This window comes from Colletes latitarsis, chromosome 14 (genome assembly GCF_051014445.1).
Source record: "Colletes latitarsis isolate SP2378_abdomen chromosome 14, iyColLati1, whole genome shotgun sequence".
NCBI classification, from domain to species: Eukaryota; Metazoa; Arthropoda; class Insecta; order Hymenoptera; family Colletidae; genus Colletes; species Colletes latitarsis.
Genome location: NC_135147.1, coordinates 25,295,914 through 25,312,934, shown reverse-complemented (window position 1 = coordinate 25,312,934; position 17,021 = coordinate 25,295,914). Strand labels below are relative to the sequence as shown.

At 45.9% G+C, this 17,021-nt stretch overlaps 2 protein-coding genes across 3 annotated transcripts in view; both read left to right on the top strand.

Annotated features, from left to right (window-relative positions):
- The window catches only part of LOC143350334 (synaptogenesis protein syg-1), a 428,929-nt gene extending 422,428 nt beyond the window's left edge, over positions 1 to 6,501 (top strand). For both annotated transcript variants that reach the window (XM_076782390.1, XM_076782391.1), the window contains exons 13-14: positions 427 to 657; positions 1,343 to 6,501. In XM_076782390.1, coding sequence (XP_076638505.1) covers positions 427 to 657; positions 1,343 to 1,659 — 548 coding nt within the window. In that variant the 3' untranslated portion in view covers positions 1,660 to 6,501. The remainder of the gene's footprint in view (positions 1 to 426; positions 658 to 1,342) is intronic.
- A 3,451-nt stretch (positions 6,502 to 9,952) lies between these two features.
- On the top strand, positions 9,953 to 11,784 carry LOC143349675 (uncharacterized). Its single transcript, XM_076781084.1, has 3 exons — positions 9,953 to 10,165; positions 11,246 to 11,458; positions 11,566 to 11,784. Exons 1-3 carry the CDS (start codon positions 9,953 to 9,955, stop codon positions 11,782 to 11,784), a joined length of 645 nt encoding a protein of 214 aa, XP_076637199.1.
- Positions 11,785 to 17,021: the final 5,237 nt, after the last annotated feature.

The following is a 17,021-nucleotide window of genomic DNA, read 5'->3' as shown; positions in this document are numbered from 1 at the left end:
ACGGATATAGTATTACGATTTATTCGCTCGACGAGCAACGATCGCGCGATTATTACAAGCCCCGCGCATCGTTTAATTACAGTCATGATAATTTTAAATAAATTACCATTGTTCATTTGTCAATCCCTAGTTACTCGTAAATTTCGTCGAGCACTGACTGGTAGCTGCGCGAATACCGTGGAATTCGTTAATTACGCCGGTCGTTTAAGCGACGCCATCTTGGAGAACGGAAAGAAAGGCGTTTGGGTGCCTTTTCTGATTAAAAAAATGTGTGTAATTTTTGTAAACGATGCATTGAGGATGACCCAAAGGGGTGATGAATATTTTTTCAAATTAAACATTTAAAAAATACTGTGAGTCTCGAAAGATCGGATTTTTTCTTAGAAAGTTTCACCCCTTAACGTTGGCGTTGTGTTTATGTTAAAGGACAAGACGCCGGTATTGTACTATCGCCGTTGCTCGGCGTATTGGTTGGAGCGTCGGTGACGCTGGTGCTGATCGTGCTGGTGGTGGTGGTGCGAGTCCGGAGGGAAAGAGTATCGAAGCCCCGACACGAAAAACCGGCGGAGCTCAGTGAATTACCGGCCCAACAGTATCCCCTGCAGAACCCTCAGCAGACCGTGGAAACCGACCCCGACGTTATTCCGAATAAATTCGGTAAGTTTCCGGAGACTCTGGCAAGTCAGGGTGCATTATCGACGAACCGGAGAGGAACGAGCCACCGTTGTTTATACGGGGTGTCTGGTAATCCGTGACACGAGCCACCGTCGAATCGATGAAAACAGAAACGAAAGGGTACGGCTGAAATTCAGGCTTTCCATTCTTTTTTATCGAGTCCTTGCTTTCTCGCTATATTCTTTTGTATTCAATTTCACTCTATTTTCGAGCATTTACACAGGATCCTCGTTTCCACGAATCCCTACGATGGAATCCAGTGAAATTTTATTCAACTTGCGTTCTCGAATAAATTTATCCGAGACAACGAAGAACGGATATCGATGTACCATGCGTTCTTAAAATATGATAGCGCGAAATTAGTCGAGTTTGCGGTGCTTTGTCGTCGGGAAAGGGCGCGTAAAAAGCGAAGTGACTAAAAGCTCGCAATATATTCCGTCCTAATTTTGCACCTCGCGGGACAACGAGTACGCTTTTTCGGTGCCCAAATAGGGTCGCGGGGGCACGAAAAGAGTATAGACATTAGGTGGAAAAGCGAGTATAAAAAGCGCGGTTGGCTAATTGTCGGGTACAGTGAGTGGCGGTGGCCGTTTCGCTTCATAACGTTGAACCATCCCCCTGCCCTACGTATCCCCAAAAGAATCGTGTGCCGTGTTGGCTGTTGCAGAGGGTAGTCTGGTGGAGGTGAGCCCGCCGAGTTATCCGGGCGGATATCCCCCAGGACACTGGGTCACGCCCGGACCCACGCCAAGCATAGACGAGCTGTGCCACAAGTTCACCGGAAGGCCGACGGAGCTGAGGTTACCATCGAGAAGCACGATACAGAGTTTGCAGAGCATGCCCGTGACGGGAGCGATGGCGGGCGTCGGCCAGGGCGGCGTGGTCCTCGGTGGACAGGGGGTGATCGTCGCGGGGGAGTGTTTGGACGGCGAGGCGATCAAGCGACGACTAATGGCGAACAGGCTCCCGGAGAGCTGCGTTTAAACATTTTCAGACGGCCGTCGTCGACGACCTAAGCTCGGTTGCGCGTTCGCGAGGACCCCGTCGAACAGTCGACAGCGAGACGAACGATCGAGAGTCATTTGCGGCGAGTCGACGGTCCCACGCAGACGACGTAACGATACGTCGCGCGTGGCGAACGGCTCGCAGACAATCCACTGTGTCGTCGCGATGGACGAGCGCGTGACAACCGTACGGATTTGTCGCGGAAAAGTTTTCGTGCCGGGGAACCGAGCGTCGAAAATTGTTTTTAGAACGTTTCCTCGACGGGGGTAGCAGCTTCCTCCGTGGGAACGGGAAGCAAACAGGAACGAGCAGGGAAGAGGAATCGACCCGTGGAAAGAATTAGGTGTAAAGTTGCCCTCTCTCGAGTTCGCCGAGGACGCTACGAAGTTGCATCCCTCTTCTGTCTTTCGCGTAACTTTTCCTCTCCCCAACGGCCAGAGGGGTCCAATGATCTTCGACGGTGTCTGCTCGCATATTTCTTCGCGGGCGGTACGTGATTCACGCGGGTACGCGAACGCGCCGCCGGGAACCGTGAAAATTCACCCGGAAAAATGGCGAACAAATGGCCCGGGCAGTTTCGAGTAATATATAGGGTTCCTTCCGCGCCGGATCGATCACTTTTCCGCGCGATCCGCGTCGGGGATTTCGTCCAAGTTGAAATACGACGCGGCACGCGTGGAAATTCCGCGGGATTCGAGCGATCGTTTCCCTGGGTCTCGAGTTTGTTTAACCCAGTTACGTTCCTTACGGAATTTGGCAAATGTATCAGTTATCTGATTTCGTGCCCCTTGGAAAGAGAACCGCTAGAAGGTTCCTGCTTGAATTTGTTTATTCGCGAAATAATTCGTGGCAAACATGTATTCAGCTGGGACAGAACTATGAATGAAAATACAAATATACTGTCAGGAAAAGGAAGAAGTTTTTCGTTCCTAAACAAATACGTTGGATAGAAAAATGCCCGAAAAGCGCCTGAGGGACTAATTTTCTTATTTTTTAAACTTCTCTATTCTGAAAATTGTTAAAAATGAAAGCCTGTTTCTAGAGTATCAGTTACATAATTGGCAATAATTAAACGATGAATCGAATTTATTTAAATGCGATATTCAATATCCAGCGCAGCGAGTGTTCGAGAGAAAAACTATTATTGTATATGGGTTCGAAAATCAGTAATTACGGAAAAGTTCTTTGGCGGGAAGTCACAAGGATTCCGCGTACGAAGAATCCGTACATTTGTCTGATTGATGGATCGTATGACAGAAGTTATTGTTACATAATCTAATATTAGCCTCAGCGCGGAAACGAACGTGACAAGTAACCGTAACGACGAGATTTAGTGCCGCCCGGAAACCGAGATGCGATCCACGTTTATGGCTCATGCGAGGAAAATTCCGCGAGAACGTTTTGTACGCGGAACAATATCCACACCGAAAGCAACCATCGTACGTTTCGAAGGCTTAATAAAAGGCCTGGGGAGAAACTGGCGGCATCAACGCGACACGTAAACGACACAAACGCGTAAGAAACGCGAGGAATAATACTACTTGTTCTTGTTCTTGTTCTGTTAATTAATCTGACTAGAGTTTCACGGATTCTTCGTTCGCAGAAATTTCATCCCCTATCGCTTCGTTAACGCGTCAGCGTCTGAGGTTATAATATTTTTGCATATCTGTTTATAATTTGTGGAAATTATTTCAGAGTAAAGGGGAACAAAAAAAATTCGAAACTAGAGAACAGATTCCCACGTTTGAGGTTGTAATATTTTCACAAATCACGATGCAAATTATGAAACGACCTAGAAATAATTTTACAAGGGAAACTATAATAAAGACTCGTTTATAATTTTTGGAAATTATTTGAGTGATACAAAACTTTGTCCAAAAGTTACGATAGTGATTTTAGTTTAATTAGCTGTATTTCTCGATCAAATTCGAAACCAGAGAAACGATAGCTTGAACCCCCCAAATTTTAGGTTCGACTGTATGATATTACAATGTGATCGATGGAGGCGATCGATTAGGGGTGGAATTTTTATCGCGACTCCTTTGGACGATTGCTAGCAGGTCTCGAGGCTGGATTGGACCCTCGAATGGGACGTTTTCGGCGAGTCGTTTCCGCCTTTCGTCGATTCGTCGATCAGCGAATCGGAACGGACGTAAATAAACCCGCGTCTGAGCCTACCAATCGAATCCTCCAGACGTCGAGGCATTAGGCCGGGGAATACGCGAGAAAAGATAAAAGGTTCCCGAACGACCCCTCATCCGGTCGCTGGAATGAAGATGGATGGAGGAACCGATGGAAAATATACGATCGAAGGCCAATGGCGGAAGAGGGGGGGCAGAATATTGGCGAGAAGTCGTAGAAAATGAAAGAAACGGGGAGAATGAAACGATAACGCGATGCTACTTTGCCGAGTTGCTCGGGGACGCGTGAAACGCGGTTTCGTGGCTGTCAATCAGCACCAGACAACGAACAAAACATTCCTGGCAACCGAAATTTGTTACGAGACACGAATCTCTACGAGTTCGTTCCGTTATCGATCCCTCCTTTCCGTTGTTTCCCGCCAACTGTTCCGGCGTTTGTTGAAACGCGACGTTGCATCGGGATTAGGAAGCTAAATATTCGTCGAGAGCGAAGAACAAAGCAAACGACGGACTCGATAAACAAAAATCGACAATAAACGATATTATTGGGGGGATGGAAATTCGAGTCAAAATCCGAGGGTTTGTTTGCATCGTCAGGAATCGAATGAAATTACAAGAGAACGTTGGTCGAAACAAACTCAAATATCCGTGTAAACAAATACCGGGTGTCCGGTGAACTGGGATATATTCGACGAAGGGCTATTATCTCGAGAAAAAATACGCGAAAAATATGGAATTTTTTTGCTTCGTCGGTCTGCCTAGCTTTCGCAAAAAATAACTTGGCCACCGAGATTCTCTTACGAACAAATCATTGTCAATTCTCCAAAAAAGAAATTCTCCCACGAATAATCATTTTCACGTTTAATTTTAATACAATAATTCAAGTTCACTTTTTTTCTATTTTTATGAGAATAATCCGTATCTCTCATTAGTATGAATTTATAGTGTAGAGGATAATTGCTACTCTGCAATAAGCTTGTATTATATTGTTAAAAAAGGGCCCAGAATGATTTTGTTCCATTCGAGATCGCGAGGGGGAGACTATAATTTTAATTAGACAAGAATGTCGCCGATCCTCAGCGCGCAACAATCGAAATCTCGTTGGAACGATGGAATGAATCACTGTCGCGCGACCGGTCTCCTAATTTCATTCGATTCTCGAGCAGAGAGAGGAAAAATAAAAGTAAACGAGGGGTGGAAACTCGAGAGAGAAGAGGCTTTATACCCGGGGTGAAAAATTCAATTTATAAGGTCAGAAAAACCGGGCTTCCACGCGACACTTCGCGACGAAGTCATGAAGCTTGACGGCGAGGCTAGGAGTAAAAAGTGACAAAGTATATTCCTAAGAGAATGAAGCGACGCGAACTTCGTCCAAGACTCTCTCGCTCGGGATGGTTCGTGCGTTTAACGCGTAACGGAGAGGAAGAAAAAAAAAAAGAAGGGAAGACGAATGCAGAACGGGAAATGAGAACGATGCGTGGGAACCGTGTCGTACACGCGCGACGCGTTCAACCGTCGGTACCGAGTGTCGAGTGTTTCTTTTCGGTGTATTAAAAGAAAATGAAAAAATGAATAACGAAAAAAAAGAAGGTAAAAAAAGTCGTTGCTCGTTAGTTAATGTCGTATCGTTGTACATAAGTATGTATCGTTGAAGAATTCTCCGCGCGTGTTTTGGAGCCGCTCTCGAGGGACGATCGCGCGCGAACAGCGACTCGCGATCGAGCAAATCGACGAACGCCGCGAATTTTCGCGAAATTATTTACCAAAATGTAGCTTCGAACTCTCTCGAAACGATACTTCGCGTCGTGCAATTTTCTAGAAAACGAATTTCCTCGTCGATCCGAGAATTACTTTGCGGTTCATTTCTGCACAGTTGCAATAATTAAGTCGATGGTGTATATTGTAAAAAATAAAAAGTATCTATCGAACGTTAATTTTGGATTTCGCGGAGATTCTGGCTGGTCGATTTCTCGTCGACGGGACGCCGTTCGCAGGTCGTTGCTTCCCAGAACCGCTCGACGAACAACGATCTTTGTTAATTAGGGTCTATTCTCGCCGTAACTTAGCCACCCATCGAATCGAACACCATTTTCTATCGAAAGTAACCCTCGAGAGAGAGACCGCGTCACGACCAATCGTCGCGAGCCGTAATCGCGACGCTCCACGATGGAAAGAAGCGACCTGATCGACGCGATCGAGCCTTTTTTATTCGTCACGTCCACGGAGATTAGCCTAATTGTGTGTGTTCCGAGTGTCGATCGCGGCGAGAGTACGTTATTCGATGTAACGCGCGGGCAAAAAACGACGTTTCCGTCGGGACGTTGACGCCAAAACGAAGAAAAAAAAAAAAGACAATTTGAAAAAAAAAATCTCCCTTTTCGTCGTTTCTGTTCTAAGCGGCTGTGGCACCCAGAGACATCGATAAGAAAATTTCACGGCGAGCAGAATGGTGTGCCCCACTCCCCCACCTCCCCCCCGGTGACTCGACGCGAGCGATTCGAGCGCGGAAACGAACTTAGAAACAAAACGAATGTACATAATCAGCATGATGCGAAAGTCCGTGTAAATCGACGACTATATTTTAAGTTCACTGTATAGGTGATTTCATATCAGAACTCCATATCGTCTACTAACTCGTATGTATATACTACGTAAAGTTTCGATCTGAATAAACTGTTTAACTGTCCGAAACTGGCCCAGCTCTGTTATCACCTTCCCCGCGGGATTCTCCGTACCCCTGTATCCCCCATCCAGCTCTGTACACGATATTCTTCTCTGATTTTAATCGAATTACATTTCGACCGAAAGGAAACTTCGAAACTTCACCGACGTCAAAGTTCGGGCGTCGAACGTTAATTGCTCCGGAAAACGTGGAGCCGACGACGAGAGAGAACGCCACAGCGAAACGTTCGTCCCGAATACGAATCGTTCCGCGTCTAGTTACTGCAAATCGATAACGAGCAGAAAGTGTACCGCAAAATTCATCATCGGCCCTTGATTAATGGACATTAATCGACCCTAAATACGAAGCTGGAACTGCGCCGGTCGGTCGTTAAAGGCCAAAACTATCAGTCTTGATAACGACTCGACCGATCGGCGGTGCACGTAGCCTATCGACCGGTAATGAAACTAAGATTAACTCTAGCGATAAATTAGATAAAGAGTTTTCGAGAAATCGCGTTTCGTCTACGTATTCGGGGTAAACCTCGAGGTTCCCTCTGCGACCGTATACAGGGTGTTCGGCCACCCCTGGAAAATTTTAAAGGGAGATTCTAGAGACAAAAATAAGACGACAATCAAGAATATCAATTTCTTGACAGAGGCTTCGTTAGTAAGTTAGCAAGTTATTAAAAAAATTAAATTAAAAAATTTCAAATCGTTCTGGAAAAATTATTTTCGGCTGCGGGGGGCAATTGCAATCATTTTTGGTGGATACACATACCCCCGAAATCCTACCCACTTTTGAGAAAAAAATTCAGGTAGGTGAAATTTGTTGGAGAAAAAAAAATTTTTCAAATCATTCTAAAAAAAATATTTTTGGTTGCAGGTGTCGATTACAATCATTTTTGGTCATTAGACATACCCCCGAAATCCTACTCAGTTTCGAGAAAAAAATTCCTTACCGAAAATTTCATGTCTGACCATAGCGTTGATATGTTTCACTGAAATTTCGTGCGTATCTTCAAACGTCATAACTTCTGAACGGATTGGACGATTTTAATGTTTAAAAAAGCAAACTACGCGTATTTTGATGGAGAATATGTAGCAATTATAAAAATATTCGAAAAGTTGTTCCTTGACCCTGTAATGTTAGAAAAACCCCATAAAAATGGTCCAATTTTCAAACAGCCCATAACTCCTATAATAGTGAATATATTTCAATGAAACTTTTTTCTGAAGTAGAGCTCATAGGTACCTACAGAAAAGTATTACACAACTTTTCTGTAGGGTGTCAAGTGAAATTATTAAAAATCAAAAACGAATTGTTAAAGAAAATCGACAGGGGGTAGGTGCCTAAATTTTTCGGCGAAATTGAAAAGTTTCAAATCGTTCTAAAAAAATTATTTTTAGTTATAGGGATCAATTACAATAATTTTTGGTCAATAGACATACCCCCCAAATCCTACCCACTTTCTAGAAAAAAATTCTTTGCCGAAAATATACTGTGTGGCCAGAAATGTTTCTATAACTTTTTAACGAAGCCTCCATCAACAAATTAGTATTCTTGATTTTCGTCTTATTTTGGTCTCTAGAATCGCCCATTAAAATTTTTCCCAGGGGTGGCCGAACACCCTGTATATTCAGATATAAAACATGGGTCTTTTTTTATTCCATTCATGTTACTGGCGTTTTTCAATTCCATATTTTAACAATTATAAATCACAATAAAATCATAGTACTTTGGAAAAAGGGAATTTACCAAAGGTTACTCCAATCTTAAGATAAAGTCACAGCGGTTATTCGTCATCGAACGTGAGAGAAAAGGAAACGCGGACAAGTAGTTTCGATTGATTTTTGAAACGTTTTAAACGGAAGAACGGCGTGGGTTCTCCGCGATAGACGGACGTTCGATGCTCGAGAAAGCGTTCGCGCGATAAAAATTGAAGCTACACCGAGCACGCGTCGCGGGTGAAAGAAAAAAAACCGTGGGCATTTAGGGTGGGTGGGCAGACTCGGCGGTCGGGTGTGCATAAACATGAAGGATGTACGAGCGTGTCGGATGGAAATTTCACGAGTTTTTCCAGTGGCGTTGATGAATAAGGAATCGTGAGGTTGCCGGTAGCTCGTGGCAACACGTAGCACTGGAAAAGTGGCGTCGGAGCTCTCGTTGGAAAACTCAGTTTCATCAAGTAACCGACCCCTCTTTCAATCCTCCTTCCTCCTCCCCCGCCCCGACTGGGGCTGCCTCCCTTCCGCGCCCGTCGTTGTAATCTCGCCTCCTTTATATCTTCCTTCTTATCAGCGGCCCGCGAAACGAGGAGGAACCGAACGAGGATTTCGCGAACGAGACTGAACGCTCGCCATATGTAACCGCTGCCGGGGCCTCTTCGTACACGTCGCGTCGTATCTGCGACGCCACCTCCCAGCATCCTTCTTCCGGTCTCCTCTTTTACCTTCTTCTTTCACCCTTCCTCGACCATTCAAAGGTCTCTTGGTTCATCGAGAATTCGATTTCAGGGATCTCTTCGAATTTATTCCCTCCTGAACGCGCTGCGAACGCTGTACAAGCAAGTGTTCTTCGAAGCTTATTAAGAAAGAACCTTATCAGCTATTTTAACCTTTTCCCGGGTGCTAATTAATTGGAGGTAAATGAGTCGATTTTTCTCTCTCCTTATAGAAATGATAAAACGTTATTTATACTCGTATCTATCGTAGAAATGGAGGAAAAATGAAAAGTGAAATATGGGGGATTCGAACCTGTGTTATGATATTAGTTATTCCTTTTCTGTGGTTTTTGGTAATTTCACGTTATTTTATTTAGTTCTACATCCACCGAACAAATTACAAGGAAACACAGGAGTTAAATGAAAAAAGAACACCATTTAACCCTATCCAACGATCGAATAAAAATTTAGTCGTCGAAACAGGAAGTTGCTAAGACCGCCTCGATTCGATTACAAGTTTTTCGGAGCGCAGCTGCAGTCGTCGCAGGTGCGCGAAGTTGGCGAGGAGCGATCGCCTCTAATATCGAACAAAGAAGAATGAAGATGATCGCGTAGTTTCTGGTCGCGTATCGGCCAAAATTCGCGCGACGCGTGCTAACCGGGAAATGATCAAAATTTGCGGTCGTCGTATCGAACTCGACTCAACCACCAAACAAAATCCTTCGATACCAGACAGAGGCAACGACCACCCACGTTTGTCGCCCTTGAGAAATTATTCCTTCGAGGTTATACGATGCAAAGTGAATGCACGTAATCCTGGCTTAATTTCGCGAGTTTCTAAAGAACGCACGGACGGGTCGAGAGGTAGCCGTCCTTTCTCTGGTCGTTGACCTTTCCTTGGCGAAAAATTCGGACGCGAGAAGCCGGGAAATTGCTGGCCCCCGCGTTTAATCTCGCCGTGGCTCGACGGAGAGAGACTTATTGAATATCTTTCGACGTTCACGAATAATTCCAAGGCCGTGAAGAATGAGGAGAGGAACCAAGTGTATCGCCCAGACCATCAACCTCTCCAACCCGGAGACCTGCATCAGACCGACGAGGATTCAGAAGCTGGTGGCCGCGGAAGTGACGCAGCCCTGTCCCAACGTGTCCTCGGGGTCCTCGTCTTATTGGACCCCGAGGCTCGTGCGGGTCAAAGTTTGCTCGCGGAGGGACATGGAGAGAACTTGCCCACCGAAGGTGAGAAGTTTCACTCGAAACGGAGTCGAAATCTTCGATCTATACGCGCCTGACTCTTTTTATTCTAGGTAACTGGGACCACGATTTTTCAGATTAGTCAGATTAATTGACTTGCCTATGAAATATTAACTTTTGATTTGAACCATCGTCTGCCGACGTATAAACTCGGCTTAATCAGCGACGAACAATGAATATCAAGTATCAAAGTAGCCCCAACGTTAGTTTTCCCGGGCCATTTTGTATTTCGCGCTGTTGGAGTTTGGCGAAGGAGATTCGCGAGAACCGGAGGGCGCGTGTGCTCGTTGGAGGGTATTTGTTGTTAATGAGATTCCGGACGCCGAGTTACGTCGACTCGTTAACAAGGGGGAACGCTTTGGCGTCGGAGGCGGGCCTCGCGTTGCAGCTTCGAAGCTGTCTTTGCGCGATATTGACGTGCCGCGCCAAGGGGACGACGGCGGTCCAGCACCTGTACGGAATTGGTTAGTCGATACGTAGTTGCGTTTACCTGAAATTAGCCCGACAGTCCGGTGTACACAGGTATAGCGACGCCGATGGATCTCTAATGGAGGAGGAGGACAGTTTGGAGTTGCCGTACTTGTTAGGGACACGTACGTACGTACATACGTGACCTCACGAGTCGAGGGCGTCGTCGCGTTTAGCGAGAGTTTCAGGCTCCTCGAACCAAGAGAGCCGGATACTCTCGAGGGCTCCGTAAACGCGACGAATCTCGTCCCTTTGCGCGGCCAGGCTTCTTCTCGCGAATCTCTTTCTCCTCCGCTTCTTTTGGAAAAAAGATCCTCCACGAAAGTCTTCTAAATGAGAAAGAAAAGGAAAGGAGAAGGGCCTAACAAGCCCTGCCTTTGACTCTGGGATATTGGGTAGTCGAGGAGCGTAAATATAGAAACGGGAGGTCGAACGCTTGCGAGAAAGACGAGAGAACGTAGCCCTCTAGTGGCGAGTACGGGAGGTGACGCTATTACAGACTTCTATTCTTTCTCTGTTTATTGTGCAAATTGCAGCTCGAGTGTTTTTTTTATTTTTACAGGATGCAGTGCTATGTCTAACGTACTCTTTTCTCAGCTCTGTGACTGCCCGCCGAAAGCACCACCGAAGACGGTCGGCCAAAAGTTCTGCAAAGTCCTTCTGTTCGTTCTGAAAAGCGGAATCGCGGCTGGCCTCGTTTATTGGACGCATTCCGAGGGTCTCTGGGGGTCCAGCGCCGACGTGGAGGATCTCTACTGCAGGATACTGACCACGATCTCGCCGCTGTTGCCCAACTTCGACGGCGACAATGTAACTAACCGTCGGATATTTTTGCTGACTTTCACAGTTCGTCTAGGAGAACGAAATCGCGTGTATTTCTGAACCTTTGTCGGGTAAAATTGTCGCGCGTTTCGCAGATCGAGCTGCCCCGGGTCGGAGACATGAAGTACAGAATGATCCAGAGATACAATCGAGCCATATGCACGCTTATGAATTGCATACTAGGAGCTTCGAACAAGTTGCAACTGCAGCTGCAGAAGATCCTGATCACGCAGGAGAAGAAGGAAGAGAAGGAGGAGAAGATCGAGGAGAAATCGTCCGCTGGCATCACGGACGTTAAGGACGAAGAAAGCTAGCCCGAAATCCAAAGTTTGCCAAACAAGAAGCCCTCGAGAACTTGTCGCGATTCGTTTAATTCGTTGTGTGATTTTGTAAATTCCGATGCACGAAACACGAGACTCGAGAATAAAAATGGCAGCCATTGCGGCCTCAGAGGTCGATGCTTCGCGACGATAACCGGCGTTCGATGCGTTAACATCGAAAGGGCTGGTTCGAATCGTGGCCAGCCACGTTGATTGATCTGCGAGTGTCACTTAACATATACAGTGACAGCGTGCACTGTCATAGACAGGACCGTGCTTCGATGTTTCGACGCCCAGAGCAAAGACGATATCCTTTGGAAATGTTCTTGAATTTTGGAAGCGAAACTGTAGATAAAATTGTTTTTTGCTATGTCTGTCTAATGTCCGTCGGTACGAAGATAATAAAACGATATGAAATTGGAAATTCAACTTTGTCAATCGCGCAGGAAAATATAGTATTATTGGTATCTATTTTATCGACGTGAAAACCGGTCGATAACCACTGTACACCCAGTCGATTAATCCGGCCAGCGGTCGATAACCACTGGACACTCGAGAGTCGATTAATCGACTATCGGTAAATAAAGCGTCGACTTAAAAAGTACGGTGTTCCTGGAGTGAAAAAGTAGGTCGTATCGATGTAAACGTATTCGAGGGATGTTTCTGGCGTTCGTGCGTAAGGGAGGCGCGTAAGAGCGCGAAACACGAGGGCGGATTAAAATTCCGGTCGGGTACCGTTCATTTTTTTTCCACGGGACATTCGAGGGCACCCGGGGGGATTTCTCGCGCGGAAGCATGCATCTTAAGCGATTTTTATGGCGTGTCTTACTATCGCCGTAAAGTCTCGGGGATCCCGGTGGCTCCGTGTATCCCGGGCCAAGGCGCGAATTTATCTCCTCGCCGCGTAGATCCGTTCCGCTCGACAGTTTGTATTTTTTCACGTTCCGCGATTAAAGCACGGACCAACGTTGCCCCGTAAATTAGATAGAAGGGTACCATAAATTCGATTCCACGGATTTAATGGAAGACGAAATTGATGTACGCGCGACCGACCCACCCAGACTGTTTTGCATATATTTCTCGTCGCCGCGTCGCTGTGTCAAAGGTGGCTCCCAAGATTACGAAACTACTAATAACAACATCGACGTCGTCTCGCCCTGGAAAGCGGATATTAGAAACGAAATCCTGGATTTTCGATGAAGAACTGTGGCGTCGCCATTCGTAATCGCCACCAGAGGGCTACGTTCTTGCCTCTCTCGCAAGCGCTCGACCCCTGCGTTCCTATATATCCAAAATAGGACCTGTTAGGGAGCGTTACCGACTCTTTCCTGCCTTTTTACGATCTCGTTCGCTTCCTCCACTAGCAAAATTTGTTCGCGACCGCGAGAGGTTCGAATCGGCCGCTGGTTTCGCGGTACTCGGCCATTCGAGCGACATACATCACTTTTATCGCGCGATTCCACTGGCCCGATATGCTTATTAATAGACACCCGGCACCCTTACATCCCCGTCCGAAAAATATGGCCGAGGTTCGCTCGAAAACGGGGAGGACTCTTGATAAAAAAAAAACCACATGCTCGCACACGTACAAAGGGAGAGATATAGACGGAAGTGGGTGTACAGAGGGGGTTGGAGAGAAGGAACGAACGCGAAGAACGAAAAGGTCGATCGCGCCGCGGCGTATATCGAATCGCACGCGTTACCCCGCTATCTTGCGCCAGAGTAAATGCATTCGAATCGATGGGGAAATAAATCAAACGTTAATAAATCAACTTTAAACATTCCGTGCGTCTCGTTCTACGGGGGCTACGAGGGAGGGATAAAAAAAAAAAAGCGTATCGAGACACGGCCGCGTTTAAATATCGTTTCCAATAGCGACCGGAATTTCCGATTGATAAAATCCGTTCGATAAGCGCGCCCTTTTTGTCCATTAATTTTCTCGTCGGACGAGCAGGGGACGCGCGGGCTAAATTGCAAAGATTCGCTACGGAACGCATCGAAAAGACTAATCGGCCCCCCGTAGTCGGGCAAATTTTAAACCGGCTCTCTAATTAAAGTGTTTCGATCGAACGTCAACGATTGGGATCGATTTCTAGAACTTTGGGAATTGTTTTAATCGACAGAAACGAAGTTAAACTCCGTGCAGTCTCGATAGTACATTTCCTAGAAAATAACGCGACGAGGAATGTAACATTGCGCTTCATTGTCTCGTTTGATCGTTCCTCCGCCGGTATAGAAGATATCGGAGCATGGCTCGAGAATAGATAAGGCTCGAGCAATTTTAGTTGAGTGCTAGAGTAGCTGTAATTTCGGGAATGTTCTTAATTCCATGCACTCTAGCAATCTGCCAAAGTATACTGCGTTGTAACTGTTATTACCATGGAACTATGAAAATTTATGGACTCTGTCGATAACAAAGGTCGATCGATCGATTAGCAGTCGATAAGTTAATCCAAGGAAGCAAGTGAAAGAGCGTAAATTTCGGCGACACAATTAACGCGCGCGACGAAACGCCAGCAACGAAAAGAAAATGGAGGACGAGGGTTTCTTGCACCGTGGACCGTCCACCCCGGAGGGAAACTAGTTCCCTTGGTCGAATGCACGCTCGTCGGCCTGGAAATTTTTCGGGGCCGAAAAGAAGCGTCGGGACGGGGTTCCCGGGCAAAAAAAAAAAAAAAGAAAATAACAAGGGTGACGTTACAGGAAGGAACACCGACGCTCGAAGAAAAGTTGGAGATACACAGGGCGGAGGCGAATACTCGGGCGGTGAAACGAAAAATGAGAAAAAGGAAGAGGTTCCGGCGAGGCTCGCCGCCCCTAAAGTAATTACGTCGGAAAGGGAACCGAGAATCGGACCATAACTCGGCGAATAATTAATTTATTAATTAAGGGAAGCTGCGTCGAGTCGCGCGGGGGCATCTCGAGGAGCGCGTACCTCGCAAAGAAACTTCTTTTCCTCTTTTCAACGTCGCATCCTGACGGGGAGCATCGTCCTACGCGACGAGAATGAACGACTAATTGACGAGAAACGCGCGAATATTTTCCCTCGATAAAAGATTCTTTTCGCCAAACTTTCCGGAAGTACGGGGACAAACGATCGAAACTATTTCACTCGGGGCGAGTTTAATCGCGATTCTATAGTAATCGAGGCTGCTTAGAACGTTTCCCTTGGTATCCCCTGTGTCTTTGCGCTTGCCCCATTGAAACGATGTAACTTTTATTATATTTATAAAATTGAATTTTTCGTTGATTTTCTAATTCGTGAATTTACTATGCTTATAGGTAAATTACAACGCTCGATGAGATGTTGCAGAGTTTCGTCGTGTACAGATGCCGATGCTGCAACTGTTACTTCGATTATTGCAACTATTATCGTCACTACTAGTTTTATTACCAGTATTAACACGAACCAAACAAGATCTATTGGGAGGAACAGACTCTGTATCTGAGACGTTTAATAAAATGGAAATTATTGAAAATTAAACTGTCCTATTAACTTTCCTCCCATTCATCCCTCCGACCATTAAATGAGCAAATAAATAAACAAGATTTTGATCGCGTGGGGACATAAACGAGAAGTCCATTTAATATTGCAATCCGATAAAAAGCAAAGGAATCGTGGTAACTATCGTGCAAAAAAAATATCCCTAAAGCTGTCCACGATGGAAAATACGACGATATTCAGCGAGAAAAAATCGAAAAGAATAATCGCGAATAAATCGCGAGGGAGGATTGTGATTGAACGCTTTTGACGAGGTTTGAGAGAGTTCAAGGGTGAATATCTCACGCAGGATCCGGTAGACGCGGATTAAAAGCTGCATTATCGTTGCTTTGCAGTGTCGAGCGAGCACGATGAAAAAGAGAAGGAGAAAAGAAGAAAAAGAAATAGGAAAATACGACCGGAAACGGGGTATCGCGAGACGATGGAGATTCACGATCGCTCTCGCCTTGATAAGTGGACATTAAGAGAACCAAGAGGTCGTGGACCTTTTAACGAAGGTTATAGGTACAGAGATAGAGTATAAGGAACGAAGGACGAGGGAAAAGGGACCTCGGGAAACTAATTTTCGCGATATTAGTCTTACGAAATTGGTTATTGATGTTCCATTCGTCCACCTATAATGGCGGACGGAAGCGATTCTCCGGTGAAAGGTCGTAAGTCCAGGAAGGTCGAGGATCCCTGGGAGGCCACCCTTGCTCCCCGTCTCGTCCTTCTTAAAGGAATTGCTTCCTTAACGGGCGTTAAATTGACTTTACCCGGGCCTGGTCTTCCTGGCTTTGCGATTGACAAATATTTCGTGGTCGTCCTCCCTCTACAACCCCCCCCTTTTTTCGTTACCCTTTTTCTACCCGGAATCTTGCTCGAGGTGCGCTGCAAACCGCCCTCCGTTTCCACCTGGACTAACGGTCGGCCTTCTGGCCAACTTCCAAGAATCCGTACTCTCCTTCGCCGAGCCAAGAATGCCCGAGGAAAGGAACCGAGGAATCGATAAATTCGCGGAACGACCCTACTGTCCACGATGAAACAACGTTTTCCCTTCCGTCCAGCCCCCCCCCCCCCCAGAGATGATCGTCCACCAGACGGTCTCCCACGTCCAGATTTTTACAAAACTGTCCAGACAGGATTCAAATAATTTTACTAGATTTTACCAAATTTTGCGTACGCTAGGTCCATCTTAGAAAATGTTAATTACTTTCAGATACGAGTCCTTAACCTTTAAGTGGATTATTGGGGCCACTGCATAATTGTTTAATATACGTAATTATTTGAAAATTTGTGTGATCATTTATGTAATTCAGTTGAGATTGAGTGTCTACTTGGGGGTTAAAAAGGACAGAGGGTGATTTCGATAGATTCAGAGATGTCCTGTTACGGACATAATTATAATCCAGAGATCGAAGGACCCAACGTACGACCAATAAGTTGGCCACTGTCGCAGAGAAGTAACAGGCGCGTATGATTTGCGGCGATGCCCGTAAATTCGGATTAGCCCGAAATTTCGAGTACGTCCTTCGTTAGCGATTTGCAGCCTGGACGCTGGACAAACTTCTTCCGTGAAGGATCTGGCCGGCCACGGACCGACCTAAATTCACCGGGAACCCATCGACCATCGTTCGTATTCATGCGCGGTCCTATGAATTACATTAAACGATATTCCATCTGCTTCTACGTTTCAACGAGATACTAAGGAAAGGAAAGATTTATTTATGGTTCGTCTGAATTTTAGGAA